Below are 26,937 nucleotides of genomic sequence, written 5' to 3' on the forward strand. Positions count from 1 at the left end.
TACTAATAATACTAATAAGGTACTTTTAATCTGACAAATGAGCCTCACATTTCAATTTATTGATTATGACTGTGTTGTTGCACTGAGCAAGATATGAAGTGTGAATAACTAAAAATGTACTGAGATTAGTGTTTGTTTATACTCTGTGCGGTTGTAGTTGTAGAGCTAAATCTGTTTTCCAGTCTGTTAATCCTTAATTTAGTCCACTGCTAGCTGGTGTTGGTGTAAATGTCAGCTCTCTTGTGAAAGACATTGTGAAATATTTCTTCCTTTGGTTAGGCAGCGAGGGTTGTAGATGTCATCTGGGGTCAGCAGAAGGATGACTTGATCAGATCTGTTGATTTGTTGATTTCAATTGCAGATTATTTGAGCAGCACCAGTCTGTCATGACTAGAACATGAATTAGTAGTTTGTTTTCACTGCGATCGGCCTAAACACAGCGGTGTCATAAGCAAATTTTAGGATGACGTTTCCAGAACAGGTGGGGGTACACTCATGTGTATAGATAAAATAAAGTAGTAGGCTTAGCACACCGCCCTGAGGAGCGTTATTGCTCAGTGTGTAGAACGAGGAGGAACTGGTCAAAGGTTTTACCTCTTATTAAGGAGGCGATGGGCGAGGAAAAGCAGTTTAGGTCGCCAGAGAGTCTGGGATGATGGTGTTGAAGTCGATGCTTTGGCTGATGAATCGTATTCTCACATATCTCCCCTTGTGATCCAGGCGAGAGGGTTGTGACGTTAGTGTAATCAATAAACCTATTTTGGTTGGCATGAAAGTGGTTCAACTTGAAAGGTAGACCAGCATTTTTAAATACTTCACTGTAAATCCTTGAGACTTGAATTAGCAAAGAAGATGCAGCACTTCTTTTGTTTAACAGTTCATTTTGTTCTTTAGATTCACTGGATTTACTGAATCATTGTAATTTGATGTTTTATAACTACAGACTGGTTTTGGGTTCAATTCTTTTATGGTCTATGGCTCAGGTGTAAACATTTTTTTTTAACCAGCAGGTGGAGGTAGATTCACTATTTACAGACCAGAGTTGATCAATTCACTAGTAAATTTGCTTTAGACAAAACAAATTAGGCAGGTATTAAACATAATTTTAATTAATTCCACTTTTCTGTGATTCTGAAATTGGTTCGATGTAATATTCTAATCCTACATATGATGTTTCGATTACCTGCAGGCTGAAAATCTTTATAATTAACAGAACTAAAGTGTCAGCATGTGTGTAATTAATCTATATTATGATTCATTTACTCAGTGAATTGAGTTATTGAGGTGAAGGGAATTTTCAATTATATTCTAATTTATTGAACAGGTCTGCATATACTAATAACCCTTTAAAATGTCCTTCCTCGTCTCGTTTCACATTATTTTTCCTGTGGTTTATGATCTCACGCCGACATTGTGTCAGACTGTGCCTTCCTGTTTTTTTTTTTTTTTGCATGCATGTGAAAACCTGCTTTGTTTTTCTCTGTTACACACCTCAAGATGCATTCTTGCCATTTTAAACCCAACTTTATTGAAAAATGTTTTCCCACAGTTCTTCAATTCACTCACTTCAGTTTTTCCTCTCACTCTCCAAAGTTTCCAACATGTTTACGTTGCACACAACTTTTTTCACCAAACTCTGTTTTCTGTCAACCAGAGCTTGCGACATCTGGGAATAGTGAACCTGGAGTGCATGTTTGAAACCCCAGAGAAAGTGTTTGTGGTGATGGAGAAGCTGCATGGCGACATGCTGGAGATGATCCTCTCCAGCGAGAAGGGAAGACTGCCGGAGAGGCTGACCAAGTTCCTCATCACACAGGTGTGTTTTTATCCAAACTAAATGCTGTTTATGCTACATTTGCTAAGCATTTCTGCTGTTTTACTATGCTAGCATGGAGTACTGTGGGAAAAAAAAAAAAAAAAAAAACTATTTGCCCCCTTATAGATTTTTTCCGTTTCTTTTTTTTTTTTTTTTTTTTTTTTTTTACATCCATTTTAAATGTTTCACATTGTCAAACAAATTCTGGTAACACTTTATTTGAAGTGGTGTTCATAAGACTGACTGTCATATACATGTCATAACACCTGTCATGAACATGAAGGAGTCTTTATGAACGTTTATGACTGTTGTTACGAAGTATCACTTGGTAAACATTCTTGAAAACTCATTCATGTTCATGACAGGTGTCATGTCAGTCAAAGTCTTACCCATATTTTAATAAGATTTTGTTTTCACTCTTAATATGAGTAAAGATAGACTGTAGTTGTCAAATGATAAGTTCTTCAAGAGATAAAAAAAATAACTTTAGTCAAATGACGTGGTAGTTGTGTGATGGTCAATGTTGTGCTTTGAGACCTGGATGACTTGGTTCAACTGGTGGAGCCAATAAATTTACTATTTGCCAAAAAATCTTTAGGGAAATGCTCAGCTTTTGTTCTGCCACTTTCTGGTCATCTGAGCTGTGCAGCATGAAAATGACCAGCAGTACTCATGTCCAAACAAGCTGAGATGTTGCTGAGTTACAGCAACATACCTAAACAGCGATGTGAAACGTTAATTGACCGTCGTAATGCTTGGTGGCAGCAGCTGCAACCAAGGACGGTCTCAGAACCTCTTATATTTGGGTAATTACTTTTTCGCATGCATTGTTTTGGATATTTAAGTTTTTCTCTTAATAAATGCAGTCAAAATTTGGAAAGACCTTCACATATTTACTCATTTTATGTTTTCTGATATAATTTGTTACATGATCTTTAGGTGAAGGGGAAAAAAAACAATTAAGAGTTTTGAGATTGACACTTTTTGACAGTTCCATGTGGGCATCTTATTAAGAGTTATAAATATTGTATTTGTAGTTTCCTTTGAGCCATTTCCTGATTGTGTGGTCTGTGGCATGCTTTTCTGTTTGTGAGAAGATTCTTGCAGCTCTCAGACATCTCCACTTCAAGAATATCGTTCACTGTGATCTGAAACCTGAGAATGTGCTGCTCGCCTCAGCCGATCCGTTTCCGCAGGTACCCACACAAACAAGCAACAGGGCTTATCTGTACAGTTGAAACAAGGTTTATATACAGACTGAATAAAAAGACACATACAGGATTTATGTCTCACTGTCTCAAGTTAAATCAGACCAAACTTTCCTTCATTTAAGTTGGTTAAAAGAACCTTTCTTTTGTAACTTCCTCTAAATTCAGCAGTTCACATGTATTTGGTCATTGTCAGAAATAACGGTCTTTTAAGCCGCATGACTTTGGTCAAACATTTTGGACATCCTTCCACAAACCTCTGACAGGTTAACTAGCACGTTTGAGTTAACTGGGGTTAAACCAGTGGGTGTATTTTAAGGCCGCACCAGAAACACACTCCTTTCTTGCTTGACATGATGGAAAAGTCCAAACAAATCATCCGATACATCAGGAAGAGATTTGTGCAGATGCACCAGTCTTTTCCAAATGATTGAAGGTGCTGCATTCGTGTGTTCAAACAAATATACTCAAATAAAAACTTGGTGGCAATGTCCAGTCATCACACAGCGCACAGGAAGAAAACAGGTTGCGTGTCTCAGACATGAATATATGAATGTGCAAATCGGCTCCTGCTCAAAAGCCAAAGACCTTGTGAAGATGCTGCTGTAGCTGGTAATACATCGTCCTTATCAGACAGTGAAACATGTCCTGTACTGACATGGGCTGAAAGGAAGAAACCTTTACTTTAAACAAGATATAAAAAAGCCAGATTGCAGTTTGTAGATGCACTAAAGGACAAACATTTTCATTTTTGGAGATTTGTCCTGTGGTCTGAAGAAACTTAAAGTGGAACTGTTTTGCCGTAACAACCATCATTACGTTTGGAGGAAAAGCAGGGATGTTTGCACCATCTTAGCTTTGAAGCATTACGTCGTGGAGATGATTTCCTGGAGGAGATCCACGTCCCAAAATAGACGCCTTCATGAGGAAAGAACATTATGTGGAAATGTTGAAGCAACATCTAAAGACATCAGCCAGAAAATAAAAGCTTGGCTGCAGGACTGATCTTCCAAAAGGATATTGACCATAAGCATACGGCTTAAGTAGCCACAAAGTGGCTTAAGGACAACACAATCAGTGTTTTGGTGTTGCCATCACAAACTCTGAAATATGGAGAAGTTGTGGGAAGATAAGAAAAAGCATTTGAGAGAGAGAGACGGCGTACAAACCTGACTGAGTTTCACCGGTTCTGTCAGGAGGAATGGACCGAAACTCCAGCAAACTTTACTGTGAGAAACGTGAAGAAAAAAATCCAAAAGGTTTGACCCAAATCATATAGTTTAACCTGCAATTATCTGTGGTACTAACCAAGGGATACCTTTATACAAAGGTCTTTGTCATTTGAAGAAAGTTACAAAAAATGTCAAAAAAAAAAAAAAGTTCCCAATACATTTTCTAAAATTTAGCAAACTGAAGTCATTTTGATAAATGTGACTGACCTTGTCAGGTTCAAACACTAGACATTTCTTACACACTGCAAAAAAACAGAGACAAAGAGTCAGTGATGAGTTTCGTACTCGCGAGGAGAGTGCTTCAGAGAATGCTTCAGTTACAATCTCCGACCAAACACTCTGAAGTTTCTCTGCTCGCCTCGCTCTTTTATTAGATTAGGAACGCCCTAATTACATGAAGCTAAAGGGGGGGGGAAGTATACTCTGTTGAAGCTTGACACAGCAACTCTTATCCATATAAGATAACTTGAACAGCACATTCTCTTCGAGGCTGTTGGGGTGAGTTCCTGTCCTGCAGCTTATCTTCTGCAACACAAGAAGCGAACAAACAACAGACAGAACAAACTTCTAAAAGTGGCATAACACTATAGGCTTCATATAAGTAAGATTAAACAAATAATAATTCTAACATTTCCCTCCTGTTTATGCCATTTTTAGCCAGATCTAGTCCTTACTCAATAACTTCTTTCGATTTTCTATTGGTAATTCATTAAGTGGTTCAAAACAGGTACACTCAGAGGATTAAATGTCACATTCCACACATTACATCATTAACATTGTATTACAAGTTCGACCTAGGAACATTTGGGTCAGGATACAAGTCTGGAAAGTTGAGAGACATTTCATCTTCTTCATCCCTGGACTCAGCATCTGTTTCATCATTTACATTTTTATTGTCGTCAGGAGGAAGGAGAGAATACACTTGTTCCTGCATCGGTGTGATGGCAGTGGTGATGAGCTTTTGAATTAAAGCTCTAATACAGGGAATACAACAACATCCACACAAGGCCAGTATTGCTGCAAACACAGCTATGGAAATTAAGACAGAGACTATTAGTTGTTAATATTTGCCAAATACATTACCCAAAACGTCCCACATTTCTGTATCAGCTCCAGAGTGGTCTTTCATTTTGCTGTTTAGAGCCCTCAACCCATCCAAGGCCTTGGTGAGGCTGCCATCTGCAGTGGTTTTGTTGGGGATAAGGGCGGAGCACTGCTCCCCAAAAAGGGCGCAGACCCCACCCCTCTCAGCCAACAAACATGTCAACAGCAATGCGGTTTTGGAAAGCCATCAGGGAGGTAGCTGACAGTTGCTCGTGGACGGCTGAGAAACCTTGCTCTGTTTTGTTACCTAACCTCTGGACATTGTAGTGGATGTAGTTTTATTCTATCAACATTTTTATTTATTTATTACCAGGTATACCACGTGGGACCCCAATACTGTCTATATAGGTGGGATCATCGTCATCTTTCAGAGAGCGTTTCTGACGCTGCTGCCACACTGATGGAAGCACATTACCTAGTGATTCAAGTAGTTGTGGTACTGTCATAGGGTATATTGAAACAGGTAACATCAGAGTCACTACAGTGCACAAACCAGTAGTATTTAATGGCAGTTTATCAAACAACCTGTTATCTCCACACCACCCCCAGATGTCACTACGGGATAATGGTTGGAAGTACCGAGTAACATTTACTATAGTCGAACAATTTCCTGAACTCACATTCATTTGGGAGCGTTGCTGGAACCACTCTCAAAAGTGGTCGTGGACCCATACATATCACACAGTCCCCTTGTGGAACTTTTGCAGCCTGTTCTATCATTAGAAGCCAGTTGTTGCTTCGGCTGGTAACTCCTGTGGTTATTCTAATTAGCTCATCTATATCATCATCATCATCTGCATTGAATATAGTCATTTCAGAACTTGCGAGTTTGGTTGAGTGTGGGTCCGCCACTACTATGCCTGGGGCGGTGTCACTTGACTCTGTGAAGTTCTGGCACAGGGAAATCATTTTATAGGGGTCTTTTCCACTTTTCTCAATCCACAAAGAGAAATAGAAACAAGGAACATCACTTTTGAAAGGGATCGGATTGTTTGTGGTGTTTATGATTATTTTTATTTCTTTATTGATTTTTTCCCAGATGTATAACCTTAGCCCAGTACTGTGCTTTGGTATTTATCTTTGGATTTGGCCTCCAGCTATCCCCTGTGTAGGCGAAAACATTTTCCCATCTCTTTGATCATAACCTGCCCAGGCATTGCCTGGGTAGCCCCCAATATTGATCTTATTCAGGTCCAGAGAAATCACAGTTGCCAATCTAGATGCATTAACACACAGGTATATTTCATCTACAACCACTTCACCTGACCCGTTGCATGGATTTTCTATGTTCCTAACCTTGGAACCTTCTGTAGTTTTTACATACTCATCAAACTCCTCATCGGCCGCGATGGAATCGTACCTCTTTTTCCTCGGCGTAATGTGTTCCTCTTTTAATTTTATTTCATACCAGAACAACAGGAGAGCTGTAATAATAATGACCGTAGCTCCTACACCAAAGATCACCTTATTTCTTTTAGTCATCATGTTTTATGTTTTGATTCCCTTCCTAAGAACCCCTCGGCAGAGTTGTGGACTATCTTCACCGGTTTGAGACAACTGTATACTAGAAATACAGTTCCCTTTGTACCACGGGCTTCCTCTGGGGGTCTAACTGAAGGTAGGCAAAACTTTGTTCATAAAAGGTAGAAAAGGCTGATGACCAAAACACTTAGCAATACTGTAGCAGTGTCCAGGGCCTTCCTGTTTCTTCCATACACTTCTTTAATCTATTTTTTTTTTTTTTTTTTTTATAGTACCATTCATTCTTTCTACCAGTCCTGCACTTTGTGGGTGGTAGCTACAGTGATTTTTTTAAGTTTATGTGGAAGGCAGTTCCTATGTTTTTTACCACTTGGTTCACAAAGTGTGTACCATTATCACTATAGATTTTTTCTGGTATTCCATATCTGGGTATTATGTCTTTACATCTATAAAGTCCATGTGTATACTCTGGAAAGGATAGTTAGGTGTTGGAAACCTCCCTCGCTTTGGACGTAGATTACCTTGAGCATTGTGCTTAGCACATATGAGGCAAGCTCTACAAAAAATTTTTTTTTGAATATAGTATAATGCTGTTTTACTAATCCTACCATCCCTCCTGTTGAGACATGTGTCTTCCCATGGCTCAATATTGCTGCCCATTTGTATAGATTTTTTTTTGGTAGGATTGGTTTTCCTTCTGGTCAGATGTATAAGTCATTTTTTACAGTTGCTCCACTTTTTATCCAGGTTTTTTGTTCTAGTTTGCTTGCTTGTTTTTGCATCGACATCATAACTGGATTACTTCAAACCTAAAGACCAGGAGATTTTCTCACTTTTATTTTTACCTCACTTTTCTTCACCTCCAAGTTGAACTAGGGCAAAATGCCCCCGTTCGACCCCAAGGACATTAGCAGTATTCTACAACGACTTCAGTTTTTTGAAACAAAGATTCAACGGCTAGAGGTGAACTTTGAGATCAACGCTACCCATGGATATGAAACAACTCTTCCTCAAATCAGCGGAGAGGTCGTACACCCCGCACCAAACGGCTCATCCTGGATCGCTCAGGGAGCCAAGCCAAAACAAAAGTCTCACACTGCAGATCCCATGAGACGACTAACGGGGAGAACCCCTCACCTAGATGAATCAGCGTGGCCAGCTCTGAGCAGAAACGCACCTTCAACCTCAACACCTGCTTCGCCAAAGAATAACAAACAAGTAGCTGGAACCAAAACGACTACACCGAGCCCACTCCCAAGGACAAAGCGACCAGCCCGAGCCTCAAAACATTCTGACTCCGTGGGAATCCCACTGAAAAACAGATTTTCTGCACTTCAGCACGAGCCCCCGAGTGAAAATCCACCCTCAAACACCAGCAACGAGGCTAAACCAACGCATCCACCGCACAAAGCTCCGCAAAGTGCTCTCTATAACCACTGATCAGCCAAACATGGAGACTTTAGTTGTGCATGTTGGAGCCAATGATCTGGAAAAGCAAAAATCCGAGATTCTGAAAAAGGACTTTAATATTCTTCTGGACACTATGGGAAAATTAAAAATGAAGTTATTTCTCAGTGGTCTAATTCCATCGCCTCAACGGGGAGGCGAAAAACATTCCAGGCTGCTTATGATAAACAAATGGCTGTTTAAAACCTGCTCTGCCAGCTCAGTGACCTTCCTTGATAACCTCTGGATCTACTGGCAGAGCTTTCACTTCTTTGGAAGAGGAGGACGCAATCTTAACAAACACGGAATAAGGCTGCTCACTGCAAACATTTTTCATTTTATCAACAAGAATAACAATGTGACCATCGCTTCAGAAGAACAGGCTCACGGATGTCTGATTAGGATGGAGCCCTCCGCATATCAAGAACAAACTATTCTAATACAAACTGATAAAACATCGGCTGTGAACAGAATGACTGGCTCCCCTCCGCCTTATTTTTCTGCTCCTCCGTTTCCTGTTCTTTTTTCTTTAGCCTTTCTTTCTCCCTTTTCTCTTCTCTCAGCTATTTGGAGCCAGACTTTTGTCTGTTCATAACCCTCTTTTGCCATTTGTTTTTCTTTTACTGATAAAACATTAAAGACATAAAAACATGGAAGTAGGACATTCCTGCCCTTCACGGAATTTAACTACCTAGTAGAGGACTCCCGCGGACTTTAACTGCTTTTATTAAAAAAATTAAAGACATTAAAGACCAGTAGAACCAGTAGAACCAGTAGGAACCAGTGGAACCAGTAGGAACCAGTGGAACCAGTGGAACCAGTAGAACCAGTAGGAACCAGTGGAACCACTAGGAACCAGTAGAACCAGTAGGAACCAGTAGAACCAGTAGGAACCAACTAAGACCTTCTGTTTATGTTTGCTTCCCCCTTTACCATTAACATTAACATTTTGAACTAAATTTAGTCCAGTGTGGTCTCAACACCTGCTGTGTTCTAAACACTGGAAAATTTCAACAGGATGGTGATAAATAGATTGTGGTAAAACTCACTTCAACTCAGAGAGCGGAGTTTTCTTGTCTACAAACATCCACAAAATCTCACCATTTGTTCCCCGTTGTTTTGGTATAAAACTGTTTATCTAGTGATAATCAGTTTTCATTCACTCACACACTTTCACACTTTTAAGTAGGACACTCCTGTCCTTCGCGGATTTTAACTACCTAGTAGAGGACTCCCGCCGTCCTTTAGCAGGGGACGCCGCCGTCCCACACAGACTTTAACTAACTCAGAGAATTTAACTAACTTTTTCGACGTTTTAATGATGTAATGTTTATTATTATTATTATTATTTTTTATTTCTCTCTTTCTCACTGATTCTCTCTGCCTTTATTTTAATTATGTAAAGCACTTTGAAATGCCCTGCTGCCGAAACGTGCCACACAAACAAAACTCGATTGATTTATTGATTGATAGAGTTAGGGGAGTCTGCCCTCCCGCGGACTTTAACTGCTTTTATTTTACCTGATAGTGCCTAGGATTCTCAGGGTTTTAATTTCTTACCAGAGGACGCCGCCGTCCCACACAGAATTTAACTTATAGTTAGAGGAGTCTGCCCTCCCGCGGACTTTAACTGGTTTTATTCTAATTTTTTACCGTTCTTCATTTTTATTTTCTTCCCCATACATACTGGTTTTAAACTGAAACTACTCACTGTGTCTCCAGTCTCTGAGGAAAACCGTCAACCGTCGGACTCCAGCTCGTGAGAAAAAAACCAGTCCCGGAAAGGGTCTTAATGCTGTGCACAGGCTTCCTGGATTTTTTACTCACCCGCTGGAATCGTCTGGTGTATCGGTATCCGGCTCGAAGGACCAATTAAATGTCAGGTTCAAACACTAGACATTTCTTACACACTGCAAAAAACAGAGACAAAGAGTCAGTGATGAGTTTCTTACTCGCGAGGAGAGTGTTCAGAGAATGCTTCAGTTACAATCTCCGACCAAACACTCTGAAGTTTCTCTGCTCGCCTCGCTCTTTTATTAGATCAGGAATGCCCTAATTACATGAAGCTAAAGGGGGGGGGGAGTATACTCTGTTGAAGCTTGACACAGCAACTCTTATCCATATAAGATAACTTGAACAGCACATTCTCTTCGAGGCTGTTGGGGTGAGTTCCTGTCCTGCAGCTTATCTTCTGCAACACAAGAAGCGAACAAACAACAGACAGAACAAACTTCTAAAAGTGGCATAACACTATAGGCTTCATATAAGTAAGATTAAACAAATAATAATTCTAACAGACCTAAAATGAGTTTTGATCTGATTTAACTCCAAACAGTGAGAAAAAAAAGTGTGTCTTTGGTTTTAACTGTATATAACACACTAATTCACTCTTATTCTAAAAATCGCCTCCCTTGGTGCAACTGATCATCTCCTTGCTGGTTGCAGGTGAAGCTGTGCGACTTCGGTTTCGCACGCATCATCGGCGAGAAGTCTTTCCGTCGCTCCGTCGTCGGCACACCGGCCTACTTGGCCCCAGAGGTTCTGCTGAACCAGGGCTACAACCGCTCGCTGGACATGTGGTCGGTCGGCGTCATCATGTACGTCAGCCTGAGCGGCACGTTTCCCTTCAATGAGGACGAGGATATCAATGACCAGATTCAAAACGCGGCATTCATGTACCCGGTCAACCCCTGGAAAAAGATCTCCAAAGATGGTAAACAGGAAGGGGTTTAATCAGCAGTGGGGTCAATTGATTAAAGTTTAACATTTGTTTTTTGCAAAAACCACACACAGAGACTGTAGGTCAATCTTATTGATATTTTAGACGATTATTAGTTAATTATTAGTATTATTAATCACCAACTTTAAGTGAGCTATGCAAGGCATAAAGAAGCTCAGAGTTTTCTGCAACTATGTAGTTATTACTTTTCGACATTTTGGTGCCTTCTGGCTTCTGTGGTTCTATTTCTGACGGTCAGGCTTTGTTTCCACACTTTACTGGACACATGGCATGAGGAAGTTTTAGATTTAAATGGTGCACAAGCAGTAAGAAGGCAGGAAATGACTCTGGTTCTCACAAATAGGACCTATGAACCCAAAGCACCTGGTATCTTTCACCTCTCAAAAGAAACTGCGGCTCCAACAAAACCACCAGAGACGCAGACATTTGTAACTGCAGACCTTTCTGGTTCCTGCAGAAGCAATATTCACAGCTTTAGAAATGTAACCTCCTAGCCTCAACCTGTCTGTGGTTACCTGTTAGTTGAAACAACACTGCCATATTTGTGACATACTTATAATATCCTAAATACCTGATCAACTGTGTTGTGTAAAAACTCTTAAGTTCGACTCCACAGCAAGTCGATATCTCTAAATGGTAAAATCAACAGAAATGTTAAACTAGGATTGCCAACTCTCCTTCTTCCGGTCTAAGACCGAAGCTTTCAATTTACGCTTTTGTTTAGTTTATGTAATTTGACCTGTTCAAGAAGTAACATCTCTGACCTGAAAATGACTTCACAGCAGAGTTGAGTGACTTCCACTTACAAGTTGGGAAACCCAATTTGCTAGTTGTGGCGCTCACCGCTGTTAGCAAAACAAGACTATGTATTCGTCTCCAAGCCAAGGTTCACACACTAAAGAATATGTTCACAAACAGAGGCTGTACAGTTCTACATGTGCCAGAAACAAGCTGATAAAGAAATTACAACTGCATCATTTACAATATTTTACATGTGCGGCAGCCATTTTGAATACAGAAATAAGAGGCCTATGACTTTCCCAGTCCCAATTTCAACCCCAGAGAATGTTCCAGCTGTATTTCAAAAAGGAAATCCAGGAAATCCAACATCCCAGCACCAACAGAAGAAACAACAAAACCTGAAGATTTCACGCTTGGAGGCATAAAATCCCGTTCAACACTGGAACAAGAAAACAAACTTTACTGTGTTGCCATAGATAAGACTTATTTATTTTTCCTAAAGCAAAATGACCGTAAGGTGCAGCGGTCAGACAGAAACCTGCAGATCGAGCACATCTTTTGTCTCTCTGCTGACTTTTTTTTTTTTTTTCCAGTTCTGGGATTCTCCTAAATACAATGAAAGTTGCTATTGCTATTTGATATTGCAATGAGTTTCATTTTAATAATCTTAATAAACGATCTCGCTATTTTTGTGTTCCCAGCTACCGACTTGATTAACAACCTGCTGCAAGTCAAGATGAGGAAACGCTACAGTGTCGACAAAAGTTTGAGCCATTCCTATTTACAGGTAACTTAGAGAAACCATTCATCTGATCTCACAAACACACATTTCTTAGAGACATTGATAAAAGTAGAAGTTTTTTGCTTTATCCAATTCTTGAAACATTGGAGAACAAAAGCTTTTAAAATCATGAGATCTCCTAGTAATCTGTAAACTGTTAAATTATATTTTTCATATAAATCCAAAGAGTCTGCACCTAAACAATTGGAAGTTCAAGGCTGATGTGTGTGCATAGTGGGAAAATAACCGGCTCTTATTTTGCAAGTTTGCTCAGACGCCAAGGACTGCATAGTCATTTTTATGTAGCAAAGGATTAAAAATAAGAACCCAAGTGTAAGCAAAATAAATATTTTACATTGAAAGTTATAAATTAATTTGCATGTCAATTTTTGCGAAATAAATATTTGATCCACCTGAAGACTCACTGTTTCCCAGAAATCATACAGTTAAGACAGTAGTTGATTCTCTTTATCTCAGCTTGTTATGCGTGTTAAGCAGATTATCTGCAAAATCAGTTTTTTCTTTCCAACCTTTCCACCATCAAAGTGTGAGGTCAACAAACTGTGAAAAGACGTTGGTACAATCTGCACCAGACTGGAGTGGGCTACATGGGCATTAGTAAGAAGATTTGTAATAAACCCGCAGCTGTTGGAGCCATAATTTAGCAAAAAAGGAAAAATAAAATGACCATCTGTTTCCCCTGGTCTGGAGTCCCATGTAAGATTTTGCGTCATAGCATGTGGATAACGATGAGAAAGGCCGAGAATGCTGCTTGGTCTCCATTATGACACTTTAATGCACTACACTATTTATTTTTATATCTAACTATATATTACATAACTGTCTATACACACGTAATAGGTCCAAATTTTGTCTTATTCCTCAAAGGTTAAGTTAACCAAAAACACTTCTCTTTCCTAGGCAAGCCTACAAAATAAGAACGTTATAATACATCATCACCTTTCTAAAAAAAATGGCGTAAAATAAGTCACTTTAAAAAGACCACCACCTCAAAATGACTTAATTGTTTTAGTAGGTGTACAGGAGAATGTAGGAGACGTGATTAGAATGTGTTCATTGCCTTTAAAACAAGACCCATAGAAATGCAAACATCTGTTAGTACAGGACAGCACACGCATTTATTAATCTGTTAAGGTAATCATAAGATTAACACTGTTGTGTACGACAATGGTAATTTCAGCGTAATGTGTCTTACCAAATAAAACCACACATCCAACCTACACCGCTTATCTGATGGCGCGTTCTAAACCTGGAAGGCCTTTCAGCCTCAGTCTCAACTCCAAAGCTCTTGCGAGACTGAATTTCTGTCCTCCTGCTCGTCTCCCGTTGTTTCAGGACTACCAGACGTGGCTGGACCTGCGGGAACTGGAGACCAAGCTCGGTGAGCGCTACATCACCCACGAGAGCGACGATAGCCGCTGGCAAATGTACGCCATGAAGCACAAGCTGTCGTACCCGGCTAGCTACGTCCCGCCTCCGCCTGCGTCAGCCTCCGATGACGACGACGGCGGGGAGGACTCGGACATGAAAGGCCTCACTGAGAGAGTCAGCATCCTCTGACCACAGAAACACACTCCTGACTCTTTTTTTAAATTTTATTAAAGAAGACAGCGCAGTCTACCTGGAGTGTGAGAAGACATAAACATTTGCAGAGAACATAGGTTTCTGTCGAGAACATTGCTCTGCCGTTTGAACCTCGGAACCTGCTTTGTGTCGGCTTTACTGCACTAAATCCAATTTCTTTCTCTTCTAACCAGGAGTCCTCAGAACTGCTTATCGCTCACCTCTGCTGTTATTGGTTCTCTTTCATCCTTTGAATGTTTGTGGGGGGGATTTCTTAATCTGGAAGGCTACCCACTTCGATTTCAAATTGTGTTTGATTCACCCAGCAAGGTTTTAGAGACTCTGAAAAAGTCACACTTGAACTGGTAAAATCTGTCACAGAAACCAAAGGCAGCGTGATCTTGTTCCCTCGCTGCAATGTGGATCACAGCAAAGCAAGAAATGGCCTTGGACCACAAACTAAAGGGTTTTTTTTTTCACCGCACAGTTAAATATAGATGAAGCAGCCTATAGTCTGATTAGAACTGCAGGAGATCCTAATGTGTGCCTTCAAAAAAGTGGCCTTAATATTCCCACCATGTCTTTTTAAGCGATGCGTTTTTACTCTAACAAAAGACTTTCTTTGCTGGTAATTACTCAACTGAACGCACGGAAATCAAAGCCATTTTTACTCTCCAATGAATTCCCATAAATCCATGTCTTGCAGATGAAAAAGCCTTAACAATTGGAAGTATTGATCTATCAAGAATGTACTATTTATAGTAATTGCCACCAGTTGGAAGCAATAATGGACTCATGGGGGGGAGGGGGAGGACATAGCAAATTATAAATGACACTGTGAATTTGAAGGAAGTCTAAAAACTAAGCTGCTTTTTTTTTTTTTTTTTTTGCCAGATCTTTTTTTCCCTGCCAACATTTCTTCCTTCGGCTAACAGATTATCAGTCTTGTGTCTAAGGAGTTGTCACTGAGTGGTGAAATTGCTCCTATTGTGTTGAGACTCTGACTGTCATCAGTCCCTAAAATCAAGCAGTCAATTGAAATCAAGATTATAGCACGTCTTCACAGCTGACTGTCGTGTTGTCGAGGACGAGCGGGTAAATGGGAACGTCTCGTCACAGCAGCCAGACTTCATCACAACCACAAACGTCGATGTATATAAAACTCAAGTGGAAGGAAGGGAGTAGGTAGTTTTTGATTACTTTTCCAAAAAAAAAGGTCATAAAGACGCATTTGTATTCACTGCCCCTGAATAATACCTCCAGGAGTCGCCTACCAGGTAAATAAAGTCCCCTCCATGTGTAATTTCATCTTAAAGGCTCCAGAGCTTTGTGAGGAAAATATTTGTGAACAAACGGCACCATTTTGGAGAACATCTCACATGGTACTGTTCAGTCCATCATACAGAAAATCACATGAAATAAAATGATTCAAGACATGGCTGGAGAAGCAGTAGATGGTACAAACATGTACAGCTCTGGACTTTTGAGTAGTGTGGCCTCTGTGGATAACTTAGACGTATGTTGATTGAAACTATAAAACATCCAGTCTGACTAAAAATGAGCTGCATTGTGACGAAAGGACAAGTTTCACTCAGGATGCTCAAAGCTAACGGAAGAATTTGTAGCTGTGTTGCTGTGAAAGACCAGTTTCCACGAAACAGATTTTTGTCTGTAATCAAATTTTGAAACAAGGTATTTTGTTTCCTCCATTTCCCGATAATTTTAATGCTTTTGGTTGGTGCGTTACATAAAATCTCAATACAATACATTGAAGGTAGTGGTTGTGATGTGACAAACTGAAAAAGTTTAAAGGCATATCAGTTCTTTCGTGTTGGGTGGACAGGACGGGTTGGCTGACTAGAACTAATGTGCATGTAGTTAAACTACCTTTCTTTTCGATATGTTGCACGTTTATTTTATTTTTTTGTGAAATACAGTTATCTCAAGATTTTTTTTTTTGGACATGCTATAGTGATGATGGCCTATTATGGAAAACATGTAACCGGAACTTTACGTAGTTGTCAGATGTGTGTAGATCGTGTACATGTTTGAATGACGCTCCTGGTCTTTATATCAGATAATGCAGACTTAAACTTTATTCTGTCTGTTCTAGAAATGTTAATAAATCGTTGACATACCCATCTGTCTGCGAGTTCATTTTAGGCGTTCTGAAGTGAAAAGCTGCACAAATCCAAATGCATTTTGTCTGCGGGAGGCTTATGTAAGAAATACCGTCAATCAGGGTTTTCTTTACATGGAGATTCTCTGAATAGAACATAACAAAGGAATGAAGAGCTTTCACACTGCAGCAATGAATTACTTTTCACCTTGCAGATTGACAGATATATATATATATATCTGAAGAACAAGTAATATACTTGATGTGTCATGGTAATTTCTGTTCAGGTAAACTGACAGGAGTGTGTTCTCATACCTCTCATCATGGATTTAATTAAAGATTAGGTGGATTTACAAAAAAATAAAATAAAAAAATTTAAATTAAAACCAGCTTTTGTTGGATAAAGGCTGAATTGTATACAAGCGGGCTGAGTGGAACTCAAGAGGACCCTGTGGCTGTGGAGGCAAGCAGAGTCATTTATTTTCCATTCTCTGTTGGCCACACTTCAGCCGATTCTAGTGAAAGCGCATCCTCCAACACCGCATCCATCATCGTTGGCTAAGTGATGCCAAATGATTATCTCCTTCTCACCTTCTGTCTTCCTTTATCTCCTTCGAGTGTAGGTTAGTTTTGTACCTGAGCCCCAGGCGGCACTTTAGTAGTCAATTGTCTGCACTAGCAAGTGAAAGCAGAGACGCCTAACTTTGTAATCAAAAGATCCTAATCAAGGATTAGACATGAAAGAGGAAATTATGCAAGACGGAAAAACCAGAAGAGAAAGCCAGCTTCGGAAACCAATTATTAGTCTTGAGATATAAAAGGTAGATGAAGGTATTCTTACTTTCATACCAGCCACTTTTTGTAACCCTCAAATCAACAATTTTTTCCCCTGGTAATCTGTCAAAACAGGTTATTTAGGGCTCTATATTTATGTTTCTGTGTGTGCGAATTTTGACTTTCTCGTGGAAAACGGTTCAGCTCCACATTATTTTGGCGTAAACCCTCTCAGTGCTGGTCTCTTTGGTTGAACGGTGCCTAAACACTTCAATTATCCTATTGTTTAAAACGGCTGTGACACGTTTGGTTCTTGACCCTTTGCAACTATATAATTTAATCATGCGAAACACCATGACAGGAGTATTTGAATGGATTTTTACCAATCTAGCAATGGTTTCTGCTTGTTCAAGTTGAGCTAATTTGTCTGTGAACGTGACACACAACTAGGTGGGGTTCGTAGACTTTATTTATTTACAAAAGTTGGAAATGGCTAGCTTAGAAATCACCCATTTCTCCTCCCTCCTGATGTGTTGATCAAATTGCTGACTTTGCCTCAAATCACACCACATGATTAAATGGCAAAAATACATGACGTCTCTCAAGTACACAAGAATTCAACCACACAATCAAAAGAACTTGCTAAGCTACTGAGAAAAAAATATAAAAAAAGGATAAAATTAAGCTACTGAAGGTGAAAACTGTAAAAAAATATATAGATAGAAACAGAACTGGTGATGAAATGGTGCCACAGTCCAGCATGGATTGTGCTAAAAGATCAAGAATTGTTTTGAAGCGTTTTGTTTTTGAGGAAAAGTTTCTCAGCTTGAGACCAAATTACCATTTGGTTATTTGAAGTGTGAATGGTTACTTGAGTGTATTTTTTTAATTATTAGTTTCAATTTCTACTCGAGTAAAAAAAAATAAGCTGAAGTAATGCTGCTTTTCCTTGGATACAATGTTTTGCTCTGTGTAAATGCAAATGCCAACATACAGTCACTCAGATTTCTCCCTTTTGTTGCATTACAGTTGGAAGAATTGGGGCTGGAAATGATTTTGTTGATGTAGAAAAAAGGATAACGTCTTTAACTTGGAATGAAGATTAAAGAGTAAACAGTGTTGGAGTGTTTGGTCTAATGGTCCTGAGATAACTATCAGCTAACAGAGTGAATAAACAGAAGACAGTTTATACTGTATTTATGTAACACGATCGCATATTGTGATTGCACTTCCGTTCCCATCCGTTAGTGCCTGACGCCCCGAACTGCAGCTGGTAATTGCATTAAACGGTGAGGCTAGATGCTGGGATTGCTCCTGCAATTACTCATAATGCATTTTGAAATAACATGAATTGACAATTTACAAATGTTTGGAAAAGTAAAGTGCTGTATGTTAGACACATGGCAAGCTCCAAATGACCCGTTTTCAATCACAACCATAGTCTCATGTTATAAAAAAAATCAAGATCAGAGGTGTCCAACAGCAACAACAATAAGAATACAAATTATTATTTGTATTATTATTATGTAATCATTACTATTCTTCCATGAGAGAGGAGGCAAGCAACTGAATGTTCTTGATTTTGTGGTGGCACTGGGCCTGGGAAACGTAATGGGGATGAGGATCAGAGAGTTCAAACTGCAACATGTTGGTCCAACACAGACCAGAGGGCTGTTTCACTTCAGTAGGGTAAAGAAACCCAGGATAAGAGATGAAGCCAGGCTTCACGTAGCGCGTCATCAGTTCATCCTGGCTTTATCCGCTTCACACGAGAGACGGCAGGCTCAAATCGTGGCAGTGGCGGCTACTGCGGCACTTCCGGTGACGGCTGCCGTAAGGTGCCACGGGCTGCCGCGACCTGCTACTGGCACCTGGATGCTTCTTTGCATTATGAATGAAATCGGTAATAGGATGCACACTCTGAGCTGAACAGAAAACGCTCAGCAAAGCCACCTGAGCCTCGTTATGATTGAAACTTTCATTCCGTAATAATCTGCCTTTAGTCCCTAAAGGGCGAATCCAATCAGTTTGTTTACATATGACTGGCGTCCAGCTTCCCGATTCAGGAAATGGCTGAAGGGCGATTCCACCTAATTTTTCACCACCTTCCACATATTTAATCTACTCTAGTTAAAAAACTACAAAACCTAGACACTTCAAACCTGGACTGAATTATTGGACTATTTCTCAGTTATTATCGCAGGATAATCAGTCATCTGACAGTTTTGATTGTGTCTCTTTTGTCTTGGTCTGAATGGTTTAAAGGGTCGTTTTCATGCGCAGTTCCATCGCAACCTGACACAAACATGCAGTGAATAAATCGATTTTCAATGAGTTTTTTTTGTTTTTTGCACCAAAGAATAATAAACACATTTTGTCACCAGAAGTGCCTCAATAGCTGCCACTGCCACGATTTGAGCTCGGCCCTGCTGCTACACTCAGACCAAACTGGGCTCAGGAGGTGCGACTAATGTCGAACCAGGCTTCAGTTTAACGAGCATCAACAAATTTCTTTAAAAGGTCATGAAATCAATCACAGACACACTGATGCTACGCGTAAGCCATACCTCACACCAAACGAACAGCATCTTTTATTGGAGGATCGATTGAATTCATGACTAGCCCAAAAAATGTGTCACAATATTTGAGTTTCTTTATAAGCCATTTGTATAATTATCTTAACGCATGCAATAATCTGTTGGCCTGGTTTCGAGAAGACTAGCTGCACAGGATAAATCACCATGGTAACTTATGCGGTACTGCTTTTGTGAAACCTTATTGAAGCTTCATTAAACCAGGAAATCCGGAAAATCCCATCTTAATCTGGTATCTTAGTTTTGTGAAACAACCCTCTTGTATTAATTTCGTCATTAAATATACACAGTAGTTTTAATTGCTGACGAAAACACAATGTTTTTAAACAGCAAATAAAGTTCTTTCATTTTAAAATTATGGTTTAACTTTCATCTGATGTGCAATCAGATAAAAGGCCTCTCCAAACTAATCTCCTGGCATGAATTTCATCTCAGCCCATATTGATAATGTACCTGTACAGTGTGTTAAATTCAAAAAGGAAAATTTGGATGAAAGTCTTTACTATGACACTTATTGCTTTGTTTGTCTTTCCAAGTGATTTGAATTGCCAAGAATTGTACACAATGATCAAGATACAGCTCACGTATGATTTCCCCCTCCTACTTACTGCATTGTAAATAACAAACGTTACCTGAAGCTGAAGTTTAGTAAAACAAAGGATGTGGTCATAGACTTCAGGAAACCACCCTCCTATACCAACAATGATCAAAGTATTTTAAGTGGAAATAATTACGTTTACCTGGGTAAAGTCAAGAACAATTTTCTCAACGTCAATCAAACACACTTCAACAATATACATGTTGATTTTCTTTAAAGGTTTGAAAGCCCACACTCACTATATTCTAATGGAGAAACCTCAGACACAAGCACATTCACACACACTGACATTCATAGTTCCACTAAACGCATCTTGCAGATACCGTGCAAATAACATCAGCACATGTTATTTGCTGATGTGGTTTCTCAGTTTTGTTTAGTTTTTTTCTCTTTTCACACCCTGTAAGTCTGTCCCCCTATAAGCGGACAGACTTATAGGGTGTTGGTGGATGTTCTGTTCTAGTAGCATAATGACAAACAAAAATGTGAAGCTAATGAGTTGATTTCACTCCTTTCTGCTTCACATACCTCAAGTATGTGTGTCTGCTCACTGGAAATAAACATCTGCAGCAGATGTTTACTTAAGATAAGCTTTGCTGCACGCTGTTTTTGTACGCATGGGTCTCTAGAAACCATAGAGGCATTTCTCCTACCTGACAAACACAAGTCCTGTCCCAGCCTGTGCGTAACTCCTTACATGTAGATCATTTAACGTGTGAACCTTTGGAATTTGTGGAAACAGGCACTGGGAATGATCCACAAAAACTGGGACATGGGTGAAAGACTTAACAGCCTGTAGTAAAATGGGTAATTACGTATTTTATCACCGTCTGCCCACGGGCAAATGGCTTCCAATAACTTGGATTTTTTTTCCCTCATTCAGGAGGAAAATAAACTCATGCTCTGTGTTTGTAATAATGCTATACAGAGCTAACTCCGCCCGCTACTTTCCATCACGCACGTGTGAGATCACATTTCTGCCTCCTCCCTCCGTGTGTTTCCCCTCCCTGTTGGTAACTTCTTTCATCCACTCTGTCGACTTGCTGCTGACATTAAGTTGCAGCTGCTTTCAGGAAGTCATAAATAAGGGAAAAATTAAGAGATATTACAAAGACAAAGGTCCACAGTACTTTGTGGTAATTGCTTTACTAGCTAGTAACGTTCTCACTCGTTGAGGTGGACAATGTGACACTGTAGAGACTGGATTTTAAATTATGAGGATTTTTTTCTTTCTCTTTGAAGAACATTTTCTGACCAGCAAGAACAGAAGCAGAAACATCTGTGAAACTTGTACACTTTTTGGGCGGAAGATATATTTTCTTCCTCAAACACAACTCTGAGCAAAAACAGGTGAGGCTATTATTGACGAAAGTTATAAATGTGAAATATCTAACAGAGTACTTATATATATATATATATATATATATCTTAGAAATTGTAGCACAAGGGTTAAAACAATGCTAATCTTGTTTTTCTAATGTTTAATCCGTTTGCTCTAATTCAAAAAAAGCTTATTTTGTTACCTTAACAGGACATGATGCTTGGCTCTATTGTGTGGTAATGTTTGATTTTCTAGTCCAGTATTTAGAAATTCCCAGAGCAGGACACTGTGAAATGTCTCAGATTACAGGAGAAGGCTGCTTGAGAAGTTGAAGTTATCGATTTTGACTCTAAAATAATGGGTTCTGCTTTGCCGGGTCAAGCAGTGAAGCTCTAAATCAAACATGTTTCCAGTTTCTAAAAGAGGAAGCAATACTCATCTACACCACAAACTCTTAACATAACTATGAAACGGAAAGGCAGAAATTTTGTTTTTGTAAAAAAATATTGCGTAATAAAACTCTGAGAATTAAAGACGGATGCTGATAGTTTCAGTCATTTAAAAATGTTTTTTTTTTTTTTACATATTCTACATATTTTTACGTTCTTTTCGGGTTGCTGAGAAACAAACTTTGTACGCAGATGTTCCGCCTGCATACCCAGTTTGTGTCTCAACAACACAAAAAGAACATGTAAATGTAACTAAATAATTTCCAGCAGAATCTCCAGCTTTTGTATGTATGTTCATTTTTCTATTTCTGATCAATCTGCATTATGATTTAAACACATAACCCCAAAAATAAAACAGCCACACACGAAATATGGCAACTTTTGAAAAGGGGGAATACCAACATGTGGTTAGTCATACAGTCTGATTATTACAGCCAGAGTAAGGTTTTACAGAAGTTGGAAAAAACCTTGCTGTAGTACCATACAAGTTTCCAATGCGTATTTCTCTTGGAAAATGATTTGAATGAATTTGTGAATGAGACCACCACAAAAGCAGCTCCACATTATGACTCATGAAGATGCTTCACTGATTCTCCGTTATTGGGTTTTGGGTATGTTAATTCCATTACAGGCGCCCTGAGCCTGTAAACAGAGCAGTACAAGCAAGATGGAGGAAGATAAAAAATAGTCAGGAGATAAAAAATAAAAACATCACTGATTTCTAAGAAATGAGAAGTACAAAACGTTTTTCTAAAAAAAAAAACATTTCAAAACTACCTTTTAATTTCCAGAATCCACCAGAATCAACCCAATAATATTGTTTCTGATGTCCATGCAAGAAAGTTTTTTTTAAGAATTGCTGGGCGACATCAGTAGCATTTTTGAAGTGCTGGTATTGATGATGCTTCCACAAAGTAAATCAGGAAGACAATAAAAACAATCTATTAGCATGATGGGTCAGGTTTGGAATATTAAATCTTTCAGCCAGAGTAAACAACTGAATACGTCTTTGTCACTTCAAATTAAAGCTGGACAGCGAATTAAACTGTCAGCCTGTCTCTGTGAGCATACATTTAAATCAGTAACTGAATCTGACAATGGGTTGTTTATCTCTCCACAGAATTACAAATATGCACAGCGAAATTAGATTTAGCCTGTATTAGGAGACTGATTGGTGGACACAACCTGTTCAGACTCTGCAGCCTGTCTATGCTGTTCAGAGTGGATGAAAGGTTGCATTCAAATATGTATTATGTGACAGTTTATGCAGCACGCCAAAAAGAGACACACAACATGAAGACACACTTTTATATAAATGTGTTTTGTTTTCTTTATCTCGCAGGTGAACTTCCAAAACCAGACAGCAGCTGAACGCTGAGGACATGATGAACGTCACACCCACTCCAAATGCTACAAATGTATCGTGTGTTGATATCGAGGACAGTCCTGTCAGCGACATCCTGATGACTGTTTACATCTTGGCTTTTGTCTTCGGCTTGACTTTCAATGTGCTGACTTTGTATCCAGTACTCCAGCAAGTAAAGCAGCAGAACGTTTTAGGGATCTTCCTGCTCAACCTGTCAATATCTGACTTGCTATTCATCTTCACCATGCCCCTTTGGATAAATTATTACAGAAATAACCACCAATGGGGACTAGGTGTGAAATCTTGCAGTGTAGCAGGATTCTTCTACTACTCCAACATGTACATCAGCATCTATCTGCTGTGTTGCATCTCTGTGGACCGCTGCCTGGTGGTCTGCTGCCCACTCCACTTCAAGACTCACCGTACATCTCGATACGCCTGGATCCAGTGTATCATGGTTTATGCTGTGGTTACGATCATACACATAATCATTCTGATTTATGACGACTTACCAGATGCCCATGATGACACACACAACAGTGACCGTTGTTATGAGACCTACCCAATGAAGCCTAATGTGGCCGTGTTTAATATGATCAGAGTGGGACTCGGCTTCATACTACCACTGCTCGTGTTGGGAGTGAGCTACTGGAAGGTGCTGGCCACTGTGGGAAAAAGTCCTGGCCTGAGTGCCCCAGCTAAGAGGAAGGTCCGTCTGCTATCCTATGGAGTAATTGGCATCTTCTCAGTTTGTTTTGCTCCCTATCACATCCTCCTCTTTGTGCGCTCACTTGTCCGCTTCTTCTACCCTGAAGAATTTCACTGTGATTTCGAAGGAAAGATGCACTTCCACTTCTCCGGCACTCTGGCGCTGTCCAGTCTGAACTGTGTCGTGGATCCCGTGCTGTATGTTCTGGTCAGTAATGGTGTAAGAGATAAACTGAAACTTTGCTGTGGAAGTCATAAACAGAAAGGGACGGAGGACTGCAAGCTGACTTCGTATAAAAAAGAAAGCTCTAAAGTGAGTGCTTTGATATGAAGAGTAGACTGACTGTGATATATTATGTGTTTATGTATGCACAATATGTATTAGCCCTTACGACCTCAATTACAGAGGAACTGCTTATTCCTGTGATACAGATGGGCGTTTGTGATGTAAAGACATACGATTGTATCAAATGTTTTCATAAATATGTTCCCTCTTCTATGTGACTTGTGAACTAGTTTAATTCAACTGAAAAGCTGAAAAACCTGCAAAGGGGAAAACATAAAAAGATAAAATAGCACCAATCACCATATAAATGGACACACCCTTATACGTACTTCTTATTATGCACCTTTTGGTATACATTTAGTCCTCCTATACATGTATTATCTATTGTAGCTCATCTGATTAACCTGAAGCTCAGAAATTGTAGCTTTTCTGTTTTTGTTTTGCTTCAGAACTGAGTATCTATTCTAGTACTGTGACACCAAGTTTAATGTAATGTTTCACTTAAAACCTTAAAACCAAAATTAAAATCTGAGACAAAATCTGTTGGATTATCTGGGAGGATTGTGAAAAAAGATCTGGTAGATTCTGAGACTCTTTTAGAGGCAGAGTAAGCAGAGATTGGTTTGACAAGGAAAGTCAAGTGTTAATGCTGTTATTGAATCAAAAGGTGCTTTATCAAAGTGTTATTTATTTTGCATACTCATCCCAACAGGTTGTTGTAGTTTGATGTTTAGCATTTCTCCCCAAGTAAAATGTTTTGTTTTTTTTTACTGAAAAAGCTGAACTTGATAAATGTGACAGTGCTTGGGGGGGGGGGTGGGCAGTTTAGAAATGTTTCACTTAGTAACTTAAAAAATGTCCTGAAGTTTTACCGAATGTGTGGACGACTGGGCGTCTGTTTCTCCCACTCTGCACAGTATGCATAGAGGAAGAGGGCTGTAAGATGTTTCTCTCTCAGGGCTCAGTAATTGCATTGTAGTCTTTCGGTTTAATTGCTCCTGAGGCTTCTCTAAGTGGCAGACAATTTTTGTTACACGCTTACAGTAAACCAGCCTTTTATTTATTTTATTTTCATTCTATGCATTCTGCATGTGTGTACCATGCAGTACTTGAAGTGTAAATAAAATCATGCATGCAATTTACACCACAAATTAATATCGAAACTTCGGAGACATGTTGCATTAGAAAAATAAACCACTGGCTTGAACAAGTGCACTGTGTTGAGGTTGTTCAGTTTTTGCAGCTGGCATTTTAATAATTTCCAAATGAAGGTGAAAAACACTGCAAAGCCCATATGTCCAAGTGCATAGTCATTATCTTTGCACATAAAGATAATCATAAATCCAGCAGCACAGCTGTGCCACTGTGTGCCGCGCATTTGTCAAGTAGGCGAGGAGAGTAATCAGGAGGCGTGTGTGCATCAGAGTGTGAATGAGGGATAATTTTATTCCCATTTGAGCTGATCGTTCGAAAAAAAAAAAGCATGGAATGAAAAAAATACAGGAAGAGAGAGAAGAAAAAGAAATAAGGGAAAGAAACAAAGAAAGAAAGGAAAGTTTATGGACTCATCAACTTTTAGACCTGTATCAATGGTAGTTCTTTCAAAAGTTTAAATATTGCATGTTGGCCAGGATACAAGAGAAAGGCTGAGACAAACTCACATAAACAAACGTAACCTGTTCGCGGGATACAATACTCAGCATAACTAATCAAACTTGAACATACCGCACCCTTGTATTTGTATACGTGTCACATGTGGTTTATTGCCTCTTCCTTTCTGGAGTCCAAGGTATTTGTTAGACCTTGCAGTCTCTAATCTATATGAAAAACAGCTTTTTGAGCTGTTCTTGTAGAATGCAGGAATTTGAAATTATACTTACATGAAGGAAGTGTTTGTAATGCACTTCCTTGACATGCCTTTACCAATAACGGCAGGTCAACGTAGTTTTTCGTCTTACGTTGTCCTGCCTTTATCGCCGTCAATAAATAAGACCTTTGATAAGAGTTTGCACTTGTAGTCTTAGGTAACTCAAATGTTATATAAAATGTGAACATGACGTAATAAATCTTCCACTGGCTGAGATCGATGTGAGGTCAGATGTGCCAATATGAATTTTCTCTCTGAGGAATATAACGCATACATTATCGTCTGTGGAAGCTTTTATTCAATTATGAAATGTAACCAGTTATGGTGTAAAAATTAATTCAGATCAAGAGACGAGACTTTTTCTGAACACAATGTATTCTGTAGGACTTTGTTGTTAAAAGATTTTATGTATTCTTGTGCCGTTTCCTTTTCTTGTAAAGAGTGTCGCTAACAAATAAAATGCATTATTATCAATGTAAAGGTGGAAGAATTTTAAAGTAGAGAAGAAGAAATTGGGTTCACCACATCTAGATGCCTATGTGCGTTTTGCTGTTGCCATGTGACAATATTTGTAGCAAGAAATTAAACAGGCGTTCCTGACTGGGCAGTTGGTTGGTGAAAATGAATTCGCTCAGTTTCAGTTCCCAAAATTTGCGTGTTACTAGACTCTTTGCCATCATATCTTTGGGTATTAGAGTTTCACAATATGTCTTGTCAACGT

General features: G+C 39.3%; 2 protein-coding genes across 3 annotated transcripts in view; both read left to right on the forward strand.

Annotated features, from left to right (window-relative positions):
* Positions 1-16,275, forward strand: part of prkd2 (protein kinase D2) — a 52,994-nt gene extending 36,719 nt beyond the window's left edge. For both annotated transcript variants that reach the window (XM_008425721.3, XM_008425722.3), the window contains 5 exons: positions 1,655-1,816; positions 2,914-3,012; positions 10,734-11,001; positions 12,471-12,556; positions 13,907-16,275. In XM_008425721.3, coding sequence (XP_008423943.1) covers positions 1,655-1,816; positions 2,914-3,012; positions 10,734-11,001; positions 12,471-12,556; positions 13,907-14,131 — 840 coding nt within the window. In that variant the 3' untranslated portion in view covers positions 14,132-16,275. The remainder of the gene's footprint in view (positions 1-1,654; positions 1,817-2,913; positions 3,013-10,733; positions 11,002-12,470; positions 12,557-13,906) is intronic.
* Positions 16,276-20,699: 4,424 nt separating this feature from the next.
* Positions 20,700-25,561, forward strand: gpr184 (G protein-coupled receptor 184). The gene is made up of 2 exons (XM_008425720.3): positions 20,700-21,569; positions 23,332-25,561. Exon 2 carries the CDS (start codon positions 23,372-23,374, stop codon positions 24,392-24,394), a length of 1,023 nt encoding a protein of 340 aa, XP_008423942.1. The 5' UTR covers positions 20,700-21,569; positions 23,332-23,371; the 3' UTR covers positions 24,395-25,561.
* The last annotated feature ends 1,376 nt before the right edge of the window (positions 25,562-26,937 follow it).

This window comes from Poecilia reticulata, chromosome 13 (genome assembly GCF_904066995.2).
Source record: "Poecilia reticulata chromosome 13, P_reticulata-male-v2, whole genome shotgun sequence".
Classification (NCBI taxonomy): Eukaryota; Metazoa; Chordata; class Actinopteri; order Cyprinodontiformes; family Poeciliidae; genus Poecilia; species Poecilia reticulata.